General features: G+C 38.1%; 1 protein-coding gene across 2 annotated transcripts; it reads right to left on the reverse strand.

The window, feature by feature from the left end:
- Positions 1-280: 280 nt before the first annotated feature.
- On the reverse strand, positions 281-19,573 carry NME9 (NME/NM23 family member 9). Of its 2 annotated transcripts, none has more exons than XM_081954188.1 (8): positions 19,105-19,573; positions 14,415-14,451; positions 12,098-12,155; positions 11,500-11,603; positions 6,703-6,774; positions 3,039-3,155; positions 1,373-1,457; positions 281-959 (listed from the first exon to the last, which is right to left on the reverse strand). In XM_081954188.1, exons 1-8 carry the CDS (start codon positions 19,158-19,160, stop codon positions 922-924), a joined length of 567 nt encoding a protein of 188 aa, XP_081810314.1. In that variant the 5' UTR covers positions 19,161-19,573; the 3' UTR covers positions 281-921. The 2 variants fall into 2 exon arrangements, with proteins under 2 accessions (XP_081810314.1, XP_081810313.1); XM_081954187.1 differs by having other exon boundaries at positions 1,373-1,462.
- Between the last annotated feature and the right edge of the window lie 1,591 nt (positions 19,574-21,164).

Here is a 21,164-nt window from a genome sequence, read left to right on the forward strand (position 1 = left end):
GCCCAGATCCATAGTTAGGATCTTCTACTGCTATATAGGCATATGGAAACTATATTTAATTGAAGTTCTGTATAAGAGCAATGTAATCTTGTAGCTTTTATACTAGGCATTCTGGATGTAGGAGACCAGTAATTCACTGTAATCTGCTGGCTTTGGAATTAATAAAATGATCATTTGTATTCTCTCTGCTGTTGATGTAATATAGCATAATATATAACATGATACAACAATAAATGACAAATGTTGGGAAAAAACATGCATTAAATCATTTGCACTTGTTTATTGTTTATTTATTGTTATTGCATTATATAACAATATAATTAAAAAATCACATACAGGTAATAGTTGATTAAAAACCATTTGTTTAGTGACCATTGAAGTTACAACAGCACTGAAAAAAGTGACTTATGTCTGGTTTTCGCACTTACGACTGTTGCAGCATCTCCCTGGTCATGTGATCGAAATTTGGGGTCTTGGCAACTGGCCTATATTTATGACAGTTGCCCTGTTTCAGGATCACGGGATCACCATTTTTTTAACCTTCCCGCCAATTTCCTAGAAGCAAAGTCAATGGTCTTCTGGAATGCCATCAGTGATTCTCTTAATAACTGTGACAAAAAAGTTCATAAAATGGGACAAAACACACTTAACAACTGCTTTGCTTAGCAACAGAAATTTTTAGACCAATTGTTGTCATAAGTCAAGAACTACCTGTACAACAAAACCAAACTATTCTTTATTTTAAAAAAGAAGAAGAACAAGATGGCAAACCTGGCAGTCACTCCAAAACTTTCCACCAATATCTAATATCCAGTGGAGCAAGTTCTAACCACTCTACTCCATAGCCTAGGAAAGCAACCAAGTGTATGGTCTTCTGGAATGCTAGCAGGGTGGAAAGCGGAGGGTGGAAAGACTGCACCATCAGTTCTCTTCTGCTGAAAATCTCTGATCCAGGTTGTCTGTAAGAGAGTTGCACAATATAGACAACAAGATAATAACAAATACAAGATATTTCCTTGCTGTGAAACTAATTTTTAGCTTTTCAGTAAAGATACACAATTGAATGAAAAACTTGTAGAAAACATTCAAAGCTCAGATGAGATAACTACTTATGTTACAATGCAAAACTTTTTTTTACATGTATGATCCCTGAGAGAAATAATAATGCTATGTAAAAATTGATTTTTCATATTTTCTAAGCATCCTAGACAGCAACATTAATGGTTTCCAGCCAGCATGAAACACACATCTGGAGGATACTGTGTGGGGGAAAGAACATTGGTGGAACCTGAAGTATCTGAAATTCTGCTTAACAAGGCAGCATTTTAATGACAATGACGATTATGTCTCTCTATAAGTTAGATCAACATACCTGTTTCTTCATTCTCACTGTCTTCTTCCATCCCTTCTCCAACAGTAGCACTTTCTTCTTGTTTAGGGAGGACTTCATCATGAATCTAGCCTCATAATGTAAAATAATGCAAATTATAGACTGTATTAGAAAGCAACATTGTTTTCTCAGCAAGCAGTTGCAGCTATTTTTAGTAATAGTTGGTGACCTTTTTCCCTACAGAATGCAATTATTTCATATATTTACTGTAAAAATGTACTGTTTAGTGACAAGCTTAAGTAATTTATTTATTTATTATTTATTTATTATTCACATTTATAGACCGCCCCCTCTCCCGGAAAGGACTCGGGGCGGTGTACAGTCACTAAAATGCATTATAACATACATAGACAAAACAGTTAAATAATTAAATACGTAGGTGAAGGAGGTTATAAGACTGTAATAGAATAATAAATATAAATATAGTACATTAAAAGCTTATTAAAACCCCAAACCCAATTAAAATAAATAAATCCCCGGGAGGTGAAACTAAGAAAGTGCCAGGCCAGCTGATTGAAATAGGTGAGTCTTTAACTTTTGCCGGAAGGAACGGAGGTCGGTGGTAGTTCGAATGTCTGGGGGGAGGTCATTCCAGAGGGTTGGGCCCATCACAGAGAAGGATCTACTCCTAGGTGTCGCCCGCTGGCATTGCCTAGCAGACGGCACCAGGAGGAGCCCCTCCCTGTGTGAGCGGATAGGTCGCAGGGACGTATGTGGAAGGATGCGATCCTGCAGATAACTAGGTTATATACTATTGCCTCACTAGGTAGAGCCACAAACTTAACCTCAAATAGCAGCAGTGACTTAGAGATCTCATAGCGTCAATAGCGCCATCCCCAACTATACTAAGTTTCATTCATTAATTTTAATTTTAACTTAATTTAAATTTAAGATCTAAGACAGACTTCAATCCAACATTCTGAACTACTACCAGAATTCAAAAGTTCCCATGATCCCTAGGAATTATAGCTTCATTACCAGCCACTATTAAAAATATCACTATTCTTCTAGACAAGAAGAATACTCTTTCAAGGGTCTCCATTTCTCTCAAAGGTCACCATTCCTCTGTTACTTATTTATTTGGCTAATAAATATAAAAATACAACACCGTAACATTAACATTTGAATAATAAATAATCCAAAAGGAAAAACCTATACCCAAGAAATTATTTAGTCAACAAGCTTTTACCTAAGGGATGTAAACATCCAATTCTGCAGCCTCCAATGGCCTGTTGAAACATAGGGGACAATATGATCTCTAGGGAGATACTATTCCATAGAAAGAGGGCAGTAATTGAGAAGTTGCTTCCATATTCCAAAAGGTGACTAAAGTCTTAGCAGAACTGCCCACAATAATTATTTTGCTCTTGTCACTGAAATGACCCCACTAAAGTGACCTCAACCTTTTCCAGGATCTTCTGTATCACTGTTGCCCAGTATCAGTATGTGTTAAACTTTATCTGAGGTAACCTTCAGACTTGAGTGATCCTGCTGGATATACATACGCTTGGCATATACTTCTGGCACTCTTTGTCCTTCAAGGAACATCACACCACCTGGATATAGCAGTAGAGCAGGACTTGGGGGGCTAAGGACTCTCCCAACTCTATCATTCTAATGCTACTTAAATGGCAAGACTTGTAATTACCACCACTCTCTCTGCTCCATGATCCAAGACTCTCTTTTCTGCTTGTAGCTGCTCCAGAATGGTTTTCTGTAACAATGGTGCATTTGCTCCTCTTACAACAGCTACCAATTCTCCTCCCTGAATTCAAACAGAAAGAGAAGACTTCATTTTACAAACACAGTTCATGTCAACAGAGACACTGTTATTGTCAATAGAAGACTTCTGATTATATTTTACCATTGAAAACGGGGTATTACAAACATTGAAAGAGTTGCATTCTCAATATGTAGAGATATTAGATGAGGGGGGGAAGTCAATTTTAGCAAAAGATTGAAAAAATAAGCAAGGCACGGAAAGAAAATGAAGATGTAAATTTTTTTCCTATTTTTTTTTAATTGGCTGATATATAAATGTCTGCAAATTTAACTGGTGATAAATTAATTGATAATCTCATAATAAATTAAGCACATTTATTTGAATCAGTTAGGTATAATGGCTGGACTAGAAACTGTGAGCCCATAGGGAGTTCTAAACCTCCTTTGAGCATAGAAACCAGCTGGGTAAATTTGGGCCAGTCATTCTCTCTCTCTCTCAGTCCAATCCAAGTCACAAAAATTGCTGTTGTAGAGCAAAAACAGGTGGGAATAGAATGTATATAAAGTGGAGTTGTAAAAGTGGATATTAATAAAATAAATAAATAGGGAGGTAATTCTGCATAAGAAATCCTTGACAAGCTCCACGTAGTTGACAAAATCAAGAAAGGAAGAGCGAAATGGTTTTCAGGAAAGTGAATTTATTCTTAGCCTGGGGTAAAAAGAGAATCTTCAAAACTGTAGGAATCAACTTCCCAACCATATGAAATGAGTTAAGGTGGAGTTTCTTTGAAAGTGTTTTTCTACCTCGTCTTTCATACCTAGACTGTAATTATCCCAGAAAAACTTCATCATATATGTTTATAATTGATTACCCAGTATCATTCTTAATAAAAAAAATAAGTTGTTCAATTTTCACATATCCTGACCTACACAAAGCAATCAGTAATATTTCGGTATGTTTCCTTAACATTCCAGGACATATTCAACTGAGTGCTCTTTAGATTTTATATTTATATTGTAGGAAACATAAATGATAGAAAGGAGGCATTGTTTGCTGGAGTTCATATGCCGTACTAAGTTATAATATGATTTGTTTTAGTTTAGTGTACTGTGTGACCTAAACCATTTTGTGATCCAGCTTGTGGTGTTTGGCAACCATAGGTGCAAATCAAACCAACTGTACTTTATTCAACAAAGCATGGGTTGGCAACATAATGCCTGAATCTAGCTCTGGTACATGACACTCTATTCTAAGAATATGAATGAGTCATATTGGGTAGTTAGAAACAGTTGCATAAGCCCCGAGTATTGATTACTATAATATTTTGCTTCTGCAGAACTTGTTAGTTAAACAACAGTAGCTAAGTTGCATGTTGTGCAAACTGAGTCAATTGATGTTTAATTTAAAAAATATATTTAAGTGCCGTGTTACTGTGTTATGTGACCCTATGTGCTAATCATAGGCTTGCTAGTCTATGTTTCCCTCATTGACTTTAGCTAAATTACTTTAAGAAAACATTATATCACAAATGCAATACTTTCAAATCTTGTAAGCATCCAAATATTTATCTTGTTCAGTATTATAATAAAAATAATATGTAATTATAGACCACAACATTTTGAAGTGTTATTCTGTAGTTACCTACATAATATTCACGTATTTTATTTTTTATATTTATGAATTTATTAACCACTTTAATCAACACATCTCCTGGTGGTATACAAAAGCAACAGCAATAGCCAATGCAATACCTGTAAAATATATTAATATCCTATCCTATCCTATCCTATATATTATATGATATAAAACATAATGAACAAATAATGCAATATTTCTGGTACTGGGAGCTCTATGATATATTAAAGTTGCTTATCAGGAATGAAAATATGCTCTGCTATAATATAATAAATAATAATATATAATATATAATAATATATAATAATATATAATAATATATAATAATATAATATAATATAATATAATGTAATGTAATGTAATGTAATGTAATGTAATGTACTGTACTGTAATATAATATAATATAATATAATATAATATAATCGTGTCATATCATATATCGTAACGTAACATAATATAACATAACATAACGATATGATATATGTCAGGTCTGCAAGCCATCTTTTCTTTTGGACTTCAGCCTTGCCATACTTTCTACTATCCATTTTCTATTGTGGGAAAATGGGAGGGGTGATTTTCAGAGTTGGGTGATATGTAGCCATAATAACATTCTTTCTAGAAAGTCAAGGTCAGTGATGGTGAACCTTTTTTGGCTCGCGTACCAAAAGCGGGGGGAGCACAGGGGAATTGTGCATGGGTGTGCCACACCCATAATGCAATGCGCGACCGCATGCGCACATGACCAATTCTCCCCCCAATTTTTTGCATACTTTTTTCGCCCTCTCCAGGCTCCAGAGGTTTTATAGGAACCTGGGGAGGGCAAAAACAGCCTCCCCCCCTCCAAGGCCCTCCGGAGGCTTCAGGAGCTTCCCTGAAGCCTCCGGAGCGCAAAAAAACGGCCCTATGGGCAAACCGGAAGTTTGGGAACGGACGTCCAATTTGCTCATAGGACTGGTTTTAGCCCTCTGGAGCCTTCAAGGGTCTTCCAAAGGCTTCCTTGAAGGTTCCGGAGGACAAAAAAAAGCCATACGGACAAACCGGGACGTCATTTTTTGCCCTCCAGGGGCTTCAGGGAAGCCTCCAGAAGGCCCCTGAAGTCTCCAGAGGGCTAAAACCGGCCCTATGAGCAAACTGGAAGTCTGTTCCCAAACTTCTGGTTTGCCCAGGGGGCTTGGTTTTTGTGCTCCGGAGGCTTCATGGAAGCTCCAGGGGGGGGCTGTTTTCGCCCTCTCCAGGCTCCTATAAAGCTTCTGGAGGCTGGGGAGGGCGAAAAATGGCTCAAAAAAAGTGCGCTGGCCACCTGACAGGGCAACCCCTCACGTGTCCTGACAAATAGCTCCGCATGCCCCCTGTGGCATGCGTGCCATATTCGCCATCCCGGGCCAAGGTCATCCTTTGTCACTGCACCTGGCCAGAACTGGATGGGTGGAAACTGCCAGCATGGCAGAGGACGATTGGACCATGTGATGGTCTTGTGTGTGTGGGGGAAGGATCTTGAACTTTCAACTGGGTGAGAAAACCTGGAAGTTTTCAGATTCGGGTTTCCCCAGATGTGCCTACATGGCTTTCTTAATAAATTGGAACTTTGAGGAATCCTTTGTCTCGGACTCTGATTTACTTTTGGATGCTATTTGGAACCCTGACAATATGATATGATAAGATATGATATGATGTGATGTGATGATGCGATGCGATGCGATACGATACGATACGATACGATACGATACGATACGATACAATACAATACAATACAATACAATACAATACAATATGGTAAATGTTTTTTAGTCATACCATGCATCTCCACATACAAGTTCATGAGAATAATCAAACTAGCATGCTACATAGATATTTTTGGAAACACACATACTGCCCAAATCTGGCAAAGTTTATTAGAAAATATAATACTGATGGAAATATTGTCTAATGAAATTGGCCTTTCATATTAACTTACACCATAAAACAGAAATGTCGGCTCACATGTTCCACGATATTTCTCTAGCGCATCAATTGAATCTACCTCAGCCTAAATGAAAAGCAGACAAGAAAGCAGAATAAAATAAATGTCCATAACTTCAAGGCATTCAAAATTTGACATCCACTGCAACCAAGCCCATATTTCTTAATAAGTAAGAACATGATTGCCTAGCATGCTACCAGTGTATCGATGTGCCATGAAAGCACTTTTCAATGCTCTTCTGCTAAGTATACTGTTCTACTAATATGTTGATGGTGTTTGCACAACATATTGAATACAAGTAAGTTAACCATATTTAAACCACAGTATTTGTTTAATTTATGAAGCACTGTATTTTGTGGATCCAGAAAAAAATGATTAATTAAATTAATAAAGTATGCCATTCAGATAGCCAAATGGCTCAATTACCAGGGAGCTTCTGAGTATAATTAAAGTGCAGGTGTTCATTTATAAAGCCTTCCTGGCATAGGACCTTAATGTTTTTAGTAGCACCTTTCTCTATTTCGGTCTGTTCTAGACAATCTATAATACAATACAATACAAGTAGTCCTCAACTGAGCCTGTTATTAAGAGAGTTGTTAAGTGAATTTTGCCTCATTTTACAACTTTTCTTGCTACTGTTAAATGAATCACTTCAATTGTTACGTTAGTAGTGACATGATTGGTAAATGAATCTGGCTTCCCCATTGACTTTGCTTGTCAGAAGGTCTCAAGAGGTGATCCCATGACCCCATGACCCTTCAACTGTCCTAAATATGAGTCGATTGCCAAGCATCTGAACTTTGATCACATGACCTTGGGGATGCTGCAATGGCCTTAAATGTGCAAAACGGTCCATAAGTCACTTTTTCAGTACTGTTATAACTTCAAATGGTCACTATATGACAGTGATGGTAAACCTTTTTTGGTTCGTGTGCCAAAAGTGGGGGGAGCGCAGGGGAGGTCATGCGCGGGCGTGCCACACCAATGCTATGTGCATGATCCCAGGCACGACCAGTGCTCCCCCCCATTTTTGGCTTGCTTTTTTTACCCTCCCCAGGCTCCAGAGGCTTTATAGGAGCATTGGGAGGGCAAAAACAGTCTCCCCCCCCCGGAGGCTTCAGGAGCTTCCCTGAGCTTCCGGAGCACGAAAAACCAGCCCTACAGGCAAACCGGAAGTTCAGGAACCGACTTCTGGTTTGCTTGTAGGGCTGGTTTTAGCTCTCCAGAGCCTTTAGGAGGCTTCCCTGAAGGCTCCGGAGGGCAAAAAACAAACCTACAAGCAAACTGGAAGTCACTTCCGATTTGTGCGTAGGGCCATTTTTCATACTCTGGAGCCTTCAGGAGGCTTCCCTGAAGGCTCCGGAGGGCTAAAACTGGCCCTATGAGCATACCGGAAGTACATTCCTGAACTTCTGGTTTGCCCGTAGAGCCAGTTTTTTGGTGAAAAAAACGAGGGTGAAAAATGGCCTCAAAAGAAGGCCGAAGTTAACTGCCAAGCGCGCGTATGACCCTGCCCAGCTGATAGGACAACGCCTCGCGTGCCCTGACAAATGGCTTTGCGTGCCACCTGTGGAACGCGTGCCATACGTTCGCCATCATGGCTATATATGAACTGCTGTAAGTCAAGAAGTACCTGTATTGTACAATACTATACTGTATGATACTGTACAAAGAACTGGCAAGGCTCATGTATAATGTAATTTTACCTTATTGGACCTAGGAGACGTGTTTTTTTCTGTAGCCAGACCTGCCCTTTGGAACAGTTGGCCCACAAAGTTTGTATCACTCTGCTGATTTTTAAGAAGTCATTAAGCTCTGGCTCTTCCACAGCCACTGAGTTAGGAATAACATGTCAACCTGAAAATTCTGATATTGTAGAGGTTGTTTTGCCTCCATAGTAATAGTTGTTTTTAACTCTTTTATTCTTTAAAAAGAATAATTTATTTTTGCTTGCTTCACCTGTTGACGTTCCCTCTATAAGTGGACTAGAGTAATTGGTGAATGGGTAGCCTCGGAAATAAAAATAAAATAAAATTAAGGTAATCCTATTGCATAAGCATAAGATTATACCTAGGCTGTGATTAATTATTGGTGATTTTTGTATTTTAATTTGAGGTTGCTTGAAATCCTAGGGTTACAATTTTATATACATATAGACATAGACATAAACATTGCATCTAAAACTAAGATAAAACTAGTTTTGAGAAAAAGGATACCAAAATCCTAATTCTTTGATCCAATCTTTCTGCAGTCCACAACTGGTAGTCCTATTATTTGTTTATTTCTTTAGTATTGGTACTATCACATTAGATGGTACATTGCATAATAAGAGTTGTGGGCCATGGACTAATAATCTTGATAATAGGCTGCCTGCTTCTAAAGACCATCCACTGGGACACTAATGGGCTTCCTTGTAACATTTGTTGGCCACTATGAGAATAGCCTGCTGGACTAAATGGGCCAGGAGTCCAATCCAGCAAGGCACTGCTTCTGTTCTTCTATTCTGACTCTGGCTTTTTTTTTTTTTTTATAATAAAATTTTATTGGTTTTTCAAGATTTATAGGGAAAAGGGTAAATGGACAGGTATACAAATTTTGGCAGTTGCAAAATGTGTGAGGCCCCCCTCCCTCCATACCCATAGTATACATTTATATATAATGCATTAGTATATAATTGATTACAATCAGCATATTAGTTCTATTATTAAATTCAATCAAATTAAACATTACAGTATAAAATCCAAATATAATTCCATTTTCACTTTCGGTCAATTTATAATAATGTGATTTTCTTGTTTATTTTTGTGATCTGAGTCTTCTTGCTATTGCCCCATCTCCCTCCACTGGCAGAGCTCTGGCCCCTCCCGTGTCCTGCGTGTCCGTTGTAGTGTCTGGTGGTTTCTCTAGGAGTGTTTTATTTTTTTCCATAAAGGCCTGCGCCTCTATGGGTGAATTAATTCTAATTCTTGTCTCCTCCCAGAATATCAGCATACCTTCAGGCATCAACCATCTAAACCACACCCCTTTCTGGTATAATTTATTCGCTGATTGCGAATAATTTTTTCTTTTTTCTCTAATCTTCTTAGGGATCTGCTTCAGAATGGTTATCTCCATATCATGATATGTCAATGCTTGCCCCCTTTGTACACCCAGAATTTCATCTCTTGTGCTTTTTCTAAGGAATTTAATGTGAACCTCCCTGGGTACATTGTGTGTTCTAGCATAAGCTGAGTTCACTCTATAAACCAGGTCTATATCCCACCCCATCTGTTGTTTTTCTTTGTGTGTGTAGTCAGCCAGAATATTTGTCATGATGTCCCTTATATTTTCCCCATCTTCTTCTATAACATTTTGAAATCTAAGATAATAGGACATTCTCTCAAATTCTAATTTCATCTGTTGGATGTCAAGATCTTTGTTCCCTTTCTGCACAGCTTCCACCCCCCCCTCACCTCCTCCACCCCCCCTTCCACAAGATCCAGTCTCTGTGAGTTCTTATAAATTTGGGCTTGATTTTCTTTAATTTCATCTTTCATTTCCCTTAGCTGTTTCTTGATTTCCTCCTGGCCCTGTAAAATTTGTTGAAGCATTTGTTGAAAGTCCATCTCTATAGTCTTAGGTTGCATCAGTTCTGTTATCTTTGACTGTGTGGCTGGACTGGATGTTACAGATGTTGGAGCAGACGTGGCAAAGCCAGGTTTCCCAGGAGGTGGTCTTTTGGATGCCATCCTTTATAACATTAGAAGTTCAGTCCATATATAAGATAAACAGTTAGAAAAGAAGGGTAGCCAGGTGAGGTCCGGGAGCAGAAGAACCAGGCAGAAGAGAATCTCTCTAATAAGTCTGGCAATAGATGAAAGGTTTCCCCTAGAAAGTTCAAAAAATACCAATCCACAAGAGATTCCTCTGGGAGACACGGAGACAAAGACCGGAAGCCTGAATTTTAAAGGTGGAGTCAGGTTTCACAATTCATAAAGACAACGGAAGTGTGCCATCTTGCCCTGCCAGTTTTGGGCACAGAGGCATAACAAAGTTTTTAAAAAAGTTCCAAAAGTCCACAAATCACAGTAGAAAGTAAAATTAAGTTGAAAAGAAAATCATCTCAGCCTGGGTGAGGCTTCATTCGTTGGCTCTCCCCCCTCCTCCTTCCCCAGGGGCTGAGAGCAAAATTATTCCTAGCCGCTTGTCCAAGGGGGGGGGAAACCCCCCTCCCTCCAGCCGCGCCTCCAGAATACTCCGAAAGTTATTTTAAAGTTATTTTATAACTAATTCTTCGTGCAAAATAGGGCATGAAGAGAGAAGCAACCTCACCGCACCGCAGCTGCTTCCTTCAATTGCTTCATTCTCCAGACGGCTTTAGCGAGCTCCCCGCGATGCCGCCCCTCCGGCAGGACCCCTCTGTGGGGTGTCCTGTGCCCCCCAAGGAGTGGGGAAGCCCACCAGAGAGCCGGAGCGGGCAAAGAGCTGCCCGTCGCCGCTGCCGCCGGAACCGGAACTCGAGACTCTGGCTTTTTAAAAGATAGCCACCCCATAAAGTAAACGACAGCATATTGCATATTTACATATGTACATGTCTGTTATAGATTGGAACAGAACCTCTGTTCAGGAGATTAGGAAATCAAGATGGTGGGTATATGATTGCGTAATTGAGCCTCTGGCTCTTTTCACATATTAAAAAGGGGAAGGAGATTTACCCACGTGGTCAGTTACACTTACTATCTTAACTTTTTTGATCCCTTCTGAGAATTGGGCTTTGCTTACTGTTTAATTAGATCTGAAGCTTTTTCTTACCACCGCAAAATGCAGCAAGTCACCGCCAACTTCATTTCTTATTTTCTTAAAGAGGTTAACAACTGTTTTACATGGTCCACACCAGCCTTGATAAGCATCTACTACTGCAAAGAAATTAACCTGTGTCAGTACAACTGTGGCATGTCAGAATAATTCCAGAAATCAATCACATAACTAGAAATGAAAAGAGTAAATTATTATAATGGTCTGACAGAACTAATAAATGTCTACAGATACCCTTTTCTATTTGTTACAAGTTTTAAATGGCAAGTTACTTTAATAGTTTGCAAGATACCACATAAAATACCAATAAATTCTGTATCAACTGAAAGAAGTTTTTTGTTGTTGTTGTTCCTGCCTGTAAATGTGTCCTCCCACAGTACTAATAGAATTGGAAAGTTGTTATTCAGGCTTAACTATAGTTTGCTGATGCCAAGGAAATTCTTTCATTTGTTAACATGTTCGTTCAGAGATATTATCGTATAGCATGACTTAGCAGAGGTATGGTTCATACTACTGTAATGATCTGAACATTAATATTATTGAACAACAAAAGAGAAAATGAACCTTGTAAAATAACTGTAATTAAAAAACTTACCAATCAATCCTTTGGACCCCAGAAATTCTTCCCAATGTTCTTGATTATTGACAACCATCTGTGCAAAAAATTAAACTATATTATTGAGAAATATGGCAATAAAGCAAAATAGCTTTTTAAAGCATAGCTTCCTGAAGAAATTTGATAGACTAATACATGAAAAAATGCATGTTTGTGTTACTGAAAACTACTTGTAGAAGATGAAATCATAATTTAGTAACATTGGGTTAAAAAAATTTCTTTGGACAAAGATCCAAACTGGTAATGAATAAAAAATCATTGGAAATGTTAGGATATAAAGCAAGAGTATTTGTGAACATTTTTCTTGCTGAGTGCAGGGGTGTTATTGGAAAGTGAATAAGCCTTGAAGCCTTTTGTTAGGCTGTTGATAGGCTGATGAAAGATTAGCAATAGCCATGTCTCTGTTGTAAAAACAAAAGATTAGTGCTAAATCAATCCAAATCTAAACTAGCAAATATTACATTTGACTTTATAAAATGGTATTTATAGGACAAGTACTTATGTTGCATTAAGGCAGTAACATAACAATCAAAATACAAAATATGTACTTGAATCTGTAAAAGAATAAAATATTTCAGAAACATCACATAGAATGTAATGGCATCATCATAAATAATAAAAAAAACATTTATAGTGTTACAAAATTTACATTGCACAGTCAGATGCATGACTCTGCCTCTGGAACTTTTAGTAAATGCTTGTTTTTCAATGAACATTAAATTGATAAAATAGTATCTATCTCTGAAGTATAAATATTACTAAGAAAATGCTTAGTAAACTCAAATAATAGAAAAAAAACTCAAAATCAAAACAGGCTGATGAAATTATATGATACTGAAATGTATATCATACATGACATTATGAAAACCAAATTATGCATTAACTTATATTGCTATCAGAAACACAACATGCATGACAGGGTTGGACAGAATTCTCATTGTCTTGGAAATGTAATCCTATTCCAAATCCTATTTTTTACTTTTTCTCTACTTTTTCTTTGTCATTGACAAGATTAAGCTAAGCATGTCATGAAAACATCAAAAGAGTTCAGCCAGTTTTCAATAACTTATCCTCCAAGTCCAAGAAAAACAGGACAGAGAGAGTAACTGAAAGTATACATACAATACCCTTCCCTTTCCCAAAAGCTCTGCTTTCCATCCAGCAGCTAACCATCTCCCCCTGCTGCCTGCTTAACTGCCTGCCTAACTTTCTGACGAGTCTGTCAGCAGAAATTATGTGATAGAACAAAAGGCACATAAAAAGTAGAAAATGAGTGGTGCTTCTATATTCCAATAAAATGGAGAGTTTTGAGCAAGTTACTATTGCTTTATGCTGCCAATCATTACTAAACACATTATGGAAACATATTACTTACAAACTGACCCATGGAATAAACACAATAAAAACAACTACGATTTGAACAATCTGGATACAGTGTGACAAAATAATCTATGAAGCATCAAAGACAAAGACTATTTGTATAGTTATATTATTGGATGATGTGGGCATAGACATTACTATATTTCCCACTAAGAAGGAACTTTTTTGTTCAATTAATTTTATTCGGAATAAAAAAGTTCAGTCTCAGAACATCAAATCTTAAAGCTTTAACAATCTGAATATTGGATTCTGTATATGCCAGATCACTTTAAGGTCACTTTCTAAGTAGCTGGCTCAGAGTCACCTGGAAAAATTCCAACCAAGTCAACAGGCCTTCTTGGATAGGAATAGTTGGCAGAGTTGAAAAATAATCAATTTCTTCTTCTGGCCACATGATGGCAGGATTCATAGAGGTTATTATCCCTTATGGAATTATTTATATAAATAAAGAAATCACAAATATATTCCTATAACGCCATACTTAAATATTTCCAAAAGAATAGCCCTATTACTCTGTTGAAGCAAAGCCAACATGTGCACCTTAAAAAACCGGTACATTGTATCATAGCTTGCATTGACCATAATTTATCAGAATAAGAGGACTGTAGCTATGGACGTTTATGCCCCAATCAACTTTTAACTTTCAAGATTCCATGTCACAATTTCAAGATGCTGTTTAAAATAAGTTTTTAAGCAGTTGAACAGCCCTGGGAAAAGCCGTGACTGCTTCAAGGAGCTGCTGACTCATGTTTCGGAGACTGGTGATTTAGAAATCTATAGCTTTCTGTTTTACAACTACTATTTTATATGTAGGTTTCACTGGCAAAAATATAGAAGTACTGGAGCAATTTTGTCCGCTCCATACAAGCAGAAAATACAGAACAATCGCACTGGGTGACTAATATCTCATACTAACCTGCAAGGCTAATTCCCTTTTTCTGCTGGCCATTGTGCTGTGAAACAACCAAACAAATAACAGGCATTACGTTATGTAATACTATTTTCCAATCTAAAATATTATTAATATTCAATACTAATAAATGTAACCACATATAAAAATGTATACATTATTACAGGTAGTTCTCGACTTATCATTCATTGAGTGATCCTGCTTCCCTGGGTTAAATGTTCACTTCCATCTGGAGACCTAATAAATCACTTAATTTTTGCAGAAATCCATGTTTAGCATGATGCTATCAAAGAATGGTGTGAACCCTTTGGCAGCTCATATTTCACTAATTTTTATTCTATGACATTATTATAACTTGCTAAAAACCATCAGCCATTATTAGAAAAAGTAAACCTGGGAGGAAAGAACTGGAACTCTAGCTAGGTGGAGCTTAACATCATTCTTCATGCCCTAAACTCAGTTTTAGTTATTCTTGTTTCCAAGCTGAAAGGGATATTCAGTATTCTCTGGAAGCAATAAAATATGGACTTCGGAAATTTGTTAAATGTAATCATTGGTACAAAACACCCACAGCAACATGTACAGTGTAATGCTGTGAATGCTTGCTTAGAATTATGTCTTACTCTGTCAAAGGGATTTTCTCTGTTTTAGATATGCTTTGACCTGGCAGTCTTTTCATTTAAGTGTTGTAGCAATAGCCATTATACCAAGTCCGATGAGTAATAGGCCTGCCACATTTAGTTTTATTTATTTATTTTCTTATGCATTTCTTATGACATTTATTCCTTTCAATCTGATCTAATCTAGGCAGTTTACAAGTCAAAATACAATAAACTATACAATAAACTATAACTATAAAATAGCATAATAATACCAATATCAGAATATCGCTACAAACTTCAGAGCATGCTGTCTACTGTCGACCTCACCCCATTCCTAAGAGGTCTGTAAGGGTTGTGCATAAGCGCACCAATGTGCCTACCAAGTCTGTCCTAATGTTTCTTTTTATTTGTATCTATTTCATGCATCCAAAATCATGTTTATTCTTATCTATGTTATCTAATACATGCTTGACAAAAGAAATTAAAAAATAAAAATGCTGCTTTTTTACCCAGGCAGCAATAATAAGCTCTCTTTATCCCTGAAGGACTTTTGAAAAAGTCAGAAGAGCATAATCAAGGGGCTACGTTTGCTTCTGGGCAAATTGTTCTACAGGAGGATGAGAATGCCTGGGCTCCATCCCACCAGAATTCCTAAGAAGTGGGGACTTTCAGTTGGAGCTTGCTTTCTAGACATTGGTGAGGTAGATTCTATCTTGATAATATCCAAATCAATTGTATATGATTGAAAGGAGAGTGGTACCAAATATATTGGATCTTACAAACAAACATGTATGCATTAATTGCCGCTTTAATGAATTAGTGAAAATTCCTCTAACCAGTTTAAAAGGTTTTCCTCTGTTACCTAAGTTGGGGATTTTTCTTAAGCATTTATTTTTGACTAGCTGTATCCGGCCACTTGTTGCTGTGGCCCAGTCTGGTTAAATGGAAAAGAAAGAAAAGAGAAAGCGCAAGTCCCCCGGCAGGGGCGGCCCCCGCATGGAAGTGAACCACGGTGGCACCTGCAAGAGCTGCCATGAAGGACGCTCCCACAGGACCCAGCCTGACTGAGCTGAGGAGGAGAGGAGGAGGCCAACGCCCCGACCCGGTTTCCCTCAGCGGTGGCGGCGAGAGGAGATGGCCAGTATCCCTTGAGGAGCAGGAGGAGTAAGGAGCCGCCCCTGGCAATGCAGACACGAGGCAGCCCCAGCTGGCTGCTGCCCCATCCAGAGACGCCATCGCCGCTGCAGTTGCCGCCTCACGGGGCACCCAGCAGCCGCCCCAGCACCACTGCGCCTCAGGCTGACACCGCCGCTGCCCCGTCGGAGCCGCCTTGGCAAGGCCATAGCTGGCTCCTTGTGAGGGGGGTGGAGAGCGTGCACAGCTGGCCGGGCTGAGGAGATGCTCCGCCTCCACCTCCTCTGGAGTTCCACTGGGCTGGGCGGGGGGAGGCCGGCTTAAGGGTGGGAGAAGGCGGCCGAGGGATGGGACAGGCGCTGCCCCACCGCAGACAGCAAAGGCCTGGCGGGAGGGGAGGAGAGAGAGGGGAGGAGGGGGAGGCCGAAAGGCTTCGGCTCCCCTTGGTGGAAATGGCGAAGGTCGTCGGAGGAAGGGTGGAAAGGGTGCAGCCGCAGCCCAGCCACACATATAAAGGGACCATCGGGACGAAGCTGGAGAGAGGCCGAACTGTTCCGAACATACTATACTCAAGAAATGAACACTATGGTATAGCATGTGTTGCTTTTACATCCAGCAGATGGCGCTGGTTTTCAAAAAAGCATGTTTTTACAAAAAAGCATGTTTTTACCTGTCACAGGTGTGACATCTATATAATATATGTATGTAAAAACACGCCTGTAGTCGAATGCAATGTTGTGTCAAAATTTCAAAGCAATTAGTGAAGAACTTTCGGAGATTTGAGATTTTGAACAAACAAACATTACATTTTTATTTATATAGATTGTAAAATCTGTATAATCTGTAAAATCTATAATAAAATATTGCCATAATAGAAAACCCATAAATTCACAGTCTCTTTTAAGATAGTCAAATGCGGCTTTAATAGTGGAACTGTTCTCATCAATTTATAAACAGGCTGAGTTTTATGTGATTATCTATTTTTTTTTGTTAGTATGAAAAAAGTATCCTGAAACATCTGTTAAGATACCAAAAGCTGCTGAAGTTTTGTGAGTTCCGTATTATTTTTTGATACTCACTGGTCATTCAACTGCTTATCAGTTGCTTACCACAATTTTAGTTTATTGACTGACCCAGGATAAATGAATGGGCTGGATGATCCACAGGGAGTGAGCAAGAAAAAAAAGGGAACTATTTTTAACAGTTGTCATTGTTGCCTGCTGTCTCATTTTCTTGTATGAGACAACAATTCTTGTTGTCGAATTGGGCTAATTACAGTCCTATAGTAACCGCTGGATTAAATGCATTTTAGCCATATTCACCTTAAGGCTCCACTACTGTAATTAGTTCAGATCCCCAAATTTCAAATAAAAAATAGCAAATCTAGAGCCATGATAAGATTAGAGATACGTGAGAAACTGAACAGGCACTAAGCTGCCAGTTTTATCCTACTGCAGCAACTGTGCTGCTCCTATTTTTCAATGGCTCTGTTTGTATGATATATTTACTCACAATTTATTTTATTTTATTTCACAGCATAATTGGCTTAACAGTTATGGAAGAAACTACAATTGGCTAAGTTTATACAATATGCTAAGCCATAAATCATGATTTTCAAACCATGAGGGCTACATTTAATCTCCATACTAAATCACAAATAAGCAATCACATTAGCTGAACCAAACTACACCCCCCCCCCCCAAGAATTGCTGTATCTATATGATATGATGAACCATCAACTAACTGGCCATTCAGTGTGCTGCACAAACTTAAAAGATAGATGAATCAAGCAAGCCATGGATAACTATCATGTGAATACACATGAATTGAGAAGCAAATTGAATGCCTAGAGAGACAGAAATGGATCTTTGCAGATAATGACTGGAGGTATCCTCAATAAATTTCATCTCCCTCGTCTCTATAGTTTTAAGAAAGGTGAGGATGTAAACTGGGAGTGTCAAACTGGCGGCCTGCAGGCCACGCCCGCCCCAGCTCCTTGAAGGGGGAAAAGACTGTGAAATATCATGTGGTGACAATGTGATGCTGCGAGTTTGACATCTGTGATATCACTCCTCTTCTATAGGTGAATAAGTATAATAGGTGAGTAAGCATAGGCGGAAATTAGGTTGAAATGAAAAGTGGAAGAAATTCATGTAATTGCAGGAAGAACAGATTAAGCCTGGATTGATTTGACATACTGACTAAATAAACTGCCCAGGCACTTTAGGCCTAGCACATTATCCAAATATATTCAGTATTTACACAAATCCAGAAAATTGGGTTGAACAAATTGTGGATATGTTGATTGTCAGTGAATTTGAAGAATTAACAGAGAAAATAAAGTGGAGGTTCAAAAAGAGCTTTCCTCCCTAGCAATAATATATCTCAGCCCTTATTGTTTCCTCGTACTCTAATTTGAATGCTAACAAAAATGTCCTAACTAATTTGTGTTTGTTAGGAAGAGAATATTGTGGGGTTCTGACAGACCAATGAGTAGCTCCTGGAATATATTTTCCCCCCCTCCACCTTAAGATATAAGGCACCAATAATTTACCAAGGTTGAACTGATCAAATAAATGCAGCAGAGGGAGCTCAATAAAGTTATTTTGTAAATGTAAAGCATCAACTTCAGTAGAAAAATCTGGCTACAGTATTTTCCAGAATGGGGCAGATTTATATAGATCGCTTAAAACATGGGCAAGAAATGACACAGCTAATTCTCCCTGATCAAGGGTGATCAGGCTCATTTTGATATAAAATGCTGCTGGTGAAAAGCTAGCTCTAAAACATGACTGAAAACACAGGTTGTGTGGTTTTGCTGAATAAGTAGCTATGAGGTTTTTGCAATGCTAACTATACCAAGAAAAAAAGGCACAGAAGATTAAGAAACAAAAGCATAAAAAAGAAAGGAGGATTTGAAATATCAGTTCTTAGAATGGCAAGAATTCAGCATAATGTACCTGTTCAAGGGTTCGGCAACAGCTCCCAGGCAAACAACAGCGTCTCTTGTCACCATAGCAACAGGGGAGGCAGAGGAGAACCCGCTCTGACAAGCATGCCAATTCTTTCCCCAACCTGCTGTTACTATCGTTTCCCCTTTTTGTGCAATCAGATAACATGCTGTCTTCTGATTCTCAACTGGATGGAAGAACTGAAGATCAGGAACAAATCTTACAACTGAATTATACACTTTGGGAGTACAAGCTTGGCCAGATAACTAATGCTTTGACATTAAATGTGTGCTTTCTAAAATGACAGAACTGGTGAAGATAATGAAATTGATCAGTGGTCCTCACATTTTCCAGTTTACCTGCATCAAGAAGGGTAAGGTGATTGATCCCTTTGGACATTGATTGCTTCTCTGTTTTAGATCATTATTCTTCAAGGATTATCCTTTGAAATTTGCTAAATGTCTGAAGGTTTATTTGATTTTGGAAATTAATTAATGCCCAGAGCATTTAAAATATTGTGGTAAGAATCCTGTAATCTATTATTATTTGTCAATTTATAATTAATATTGTTAATTATTCTTTTATCAGAGGAAGTATATTACAATTTATTGGACTGTATGTACATAGGATTGTGATATAAATAGGTGATGCAGGGGAAAAGAACCTAAGCATTTTTAATATAATAAATCATACAACTCTGTTAACAGTCCATCAATGGAAATGAACAATGAATTTAAGATCAAATTATTGGCAATACAAAATGCCACATCCACTTGAATTTTGATTCTGTTGGTGTATAAAACATTTAGATGTCCAAATTCACCTCTACAGATTTTACTGGATTGTTCATAAGTATGTATGAATTGTGCTGGGCAGGCCAAAGGCTCACCTAGACCAGAATTCTGATTTTACAGAGCTAAGAGAGGCTTGTGGGAAGATACAAGACAGGAACACAATACACTCCCTGTCATGTTTCATTCCTAGATGATAATTGATTTTGGGAGCTACAAATAGAATAATATGCTCTCAGCTCCTAGTTTGGTCTAGCTAATGGCAATAAGACATACCTTCTTCTGATAGCAGTGTTGTTTCAACTTATTTAAAGATGATAATGATAACACCATTAGTGAATTATCATTATCATAGTAAGATAAAAGATAAGATATAAGACTTTTGTCACTTTTGTCTGTGAACACACTGGCACACATTAAAAAAATTAAATTCTGATGCCCAATTTCAAAAGAATATAACTATGTGTGTGTGTATATGTATATATATATATGCTGGTTTTGTTGTATTCAGGTCTTTTCCTGTGTAAGGTTGAGATTGTCTTTGCAACGTTTCGGCAGGGTCTCACCTGCCATCTTCAAGCGTGGGCTTAAAATGGAAACGGAGCTGCCGTCTTTCTCTATTTATCAGCACAAACACACACACATACACATGTGTGTGTGTTTGTGTGTGTTGTATTTGTGCTGAAAAATAAATAAAGGGAGACTAGTATAGATCTATTTCAAGCTATTTAGCTCTCATCAGCTAGCCATACCCTTACTGGGATTTGAACCTGGGCTGTATATATATGTTTGTGTGTGTTGTATTTCTGCTGATAAATAAATAAAGGGAGACTAGTATAGATCTATTTCAAGCTATTTAGCTCTCATCAGCTAGCCATACCCTTACTGGGATTATTTGGGCATACCAGGGGTTGTAACACAAACACACACACACACACACACACACACACACACACTAATCAGTCCATTTTGAATACATAGGAGAAAAAAAGAGTCTTGAGAGTTAACAAGGTTGATACCATGTGCTATAGAGTTATTACAGAAACTAGCTGTTCTCCTTCAGATAATGTGAAGCCTCCACCTAGAAGGTAAAGAAAGAAAACTGGTAATGGAGAGAATGTGTAACATCCCTGCCAATACTACAGACCCCTATGAAGCATTGCTTATATGTGGTGTCCTGGATAGAAGAAAGTGAACTTCCAATAATCTTTTCTGCCATCCTCACCACTATCTTCATAGCTTTCCTCTCCAAAACAGTATTACTTCCAAACCACAAGG

This window comes from Natrix helvetica (genome assembly GCF_964273705.1).
Source record: "Natrix helvetica genome assembly, chromosome: 5".
In the NCBI taxonomy this organism is placed as follows: Eukaryota; Metazoa; Chordata; class Lepidosauria; order Squamata; family Natricidae; genus Natrix; species Natrix helvetica.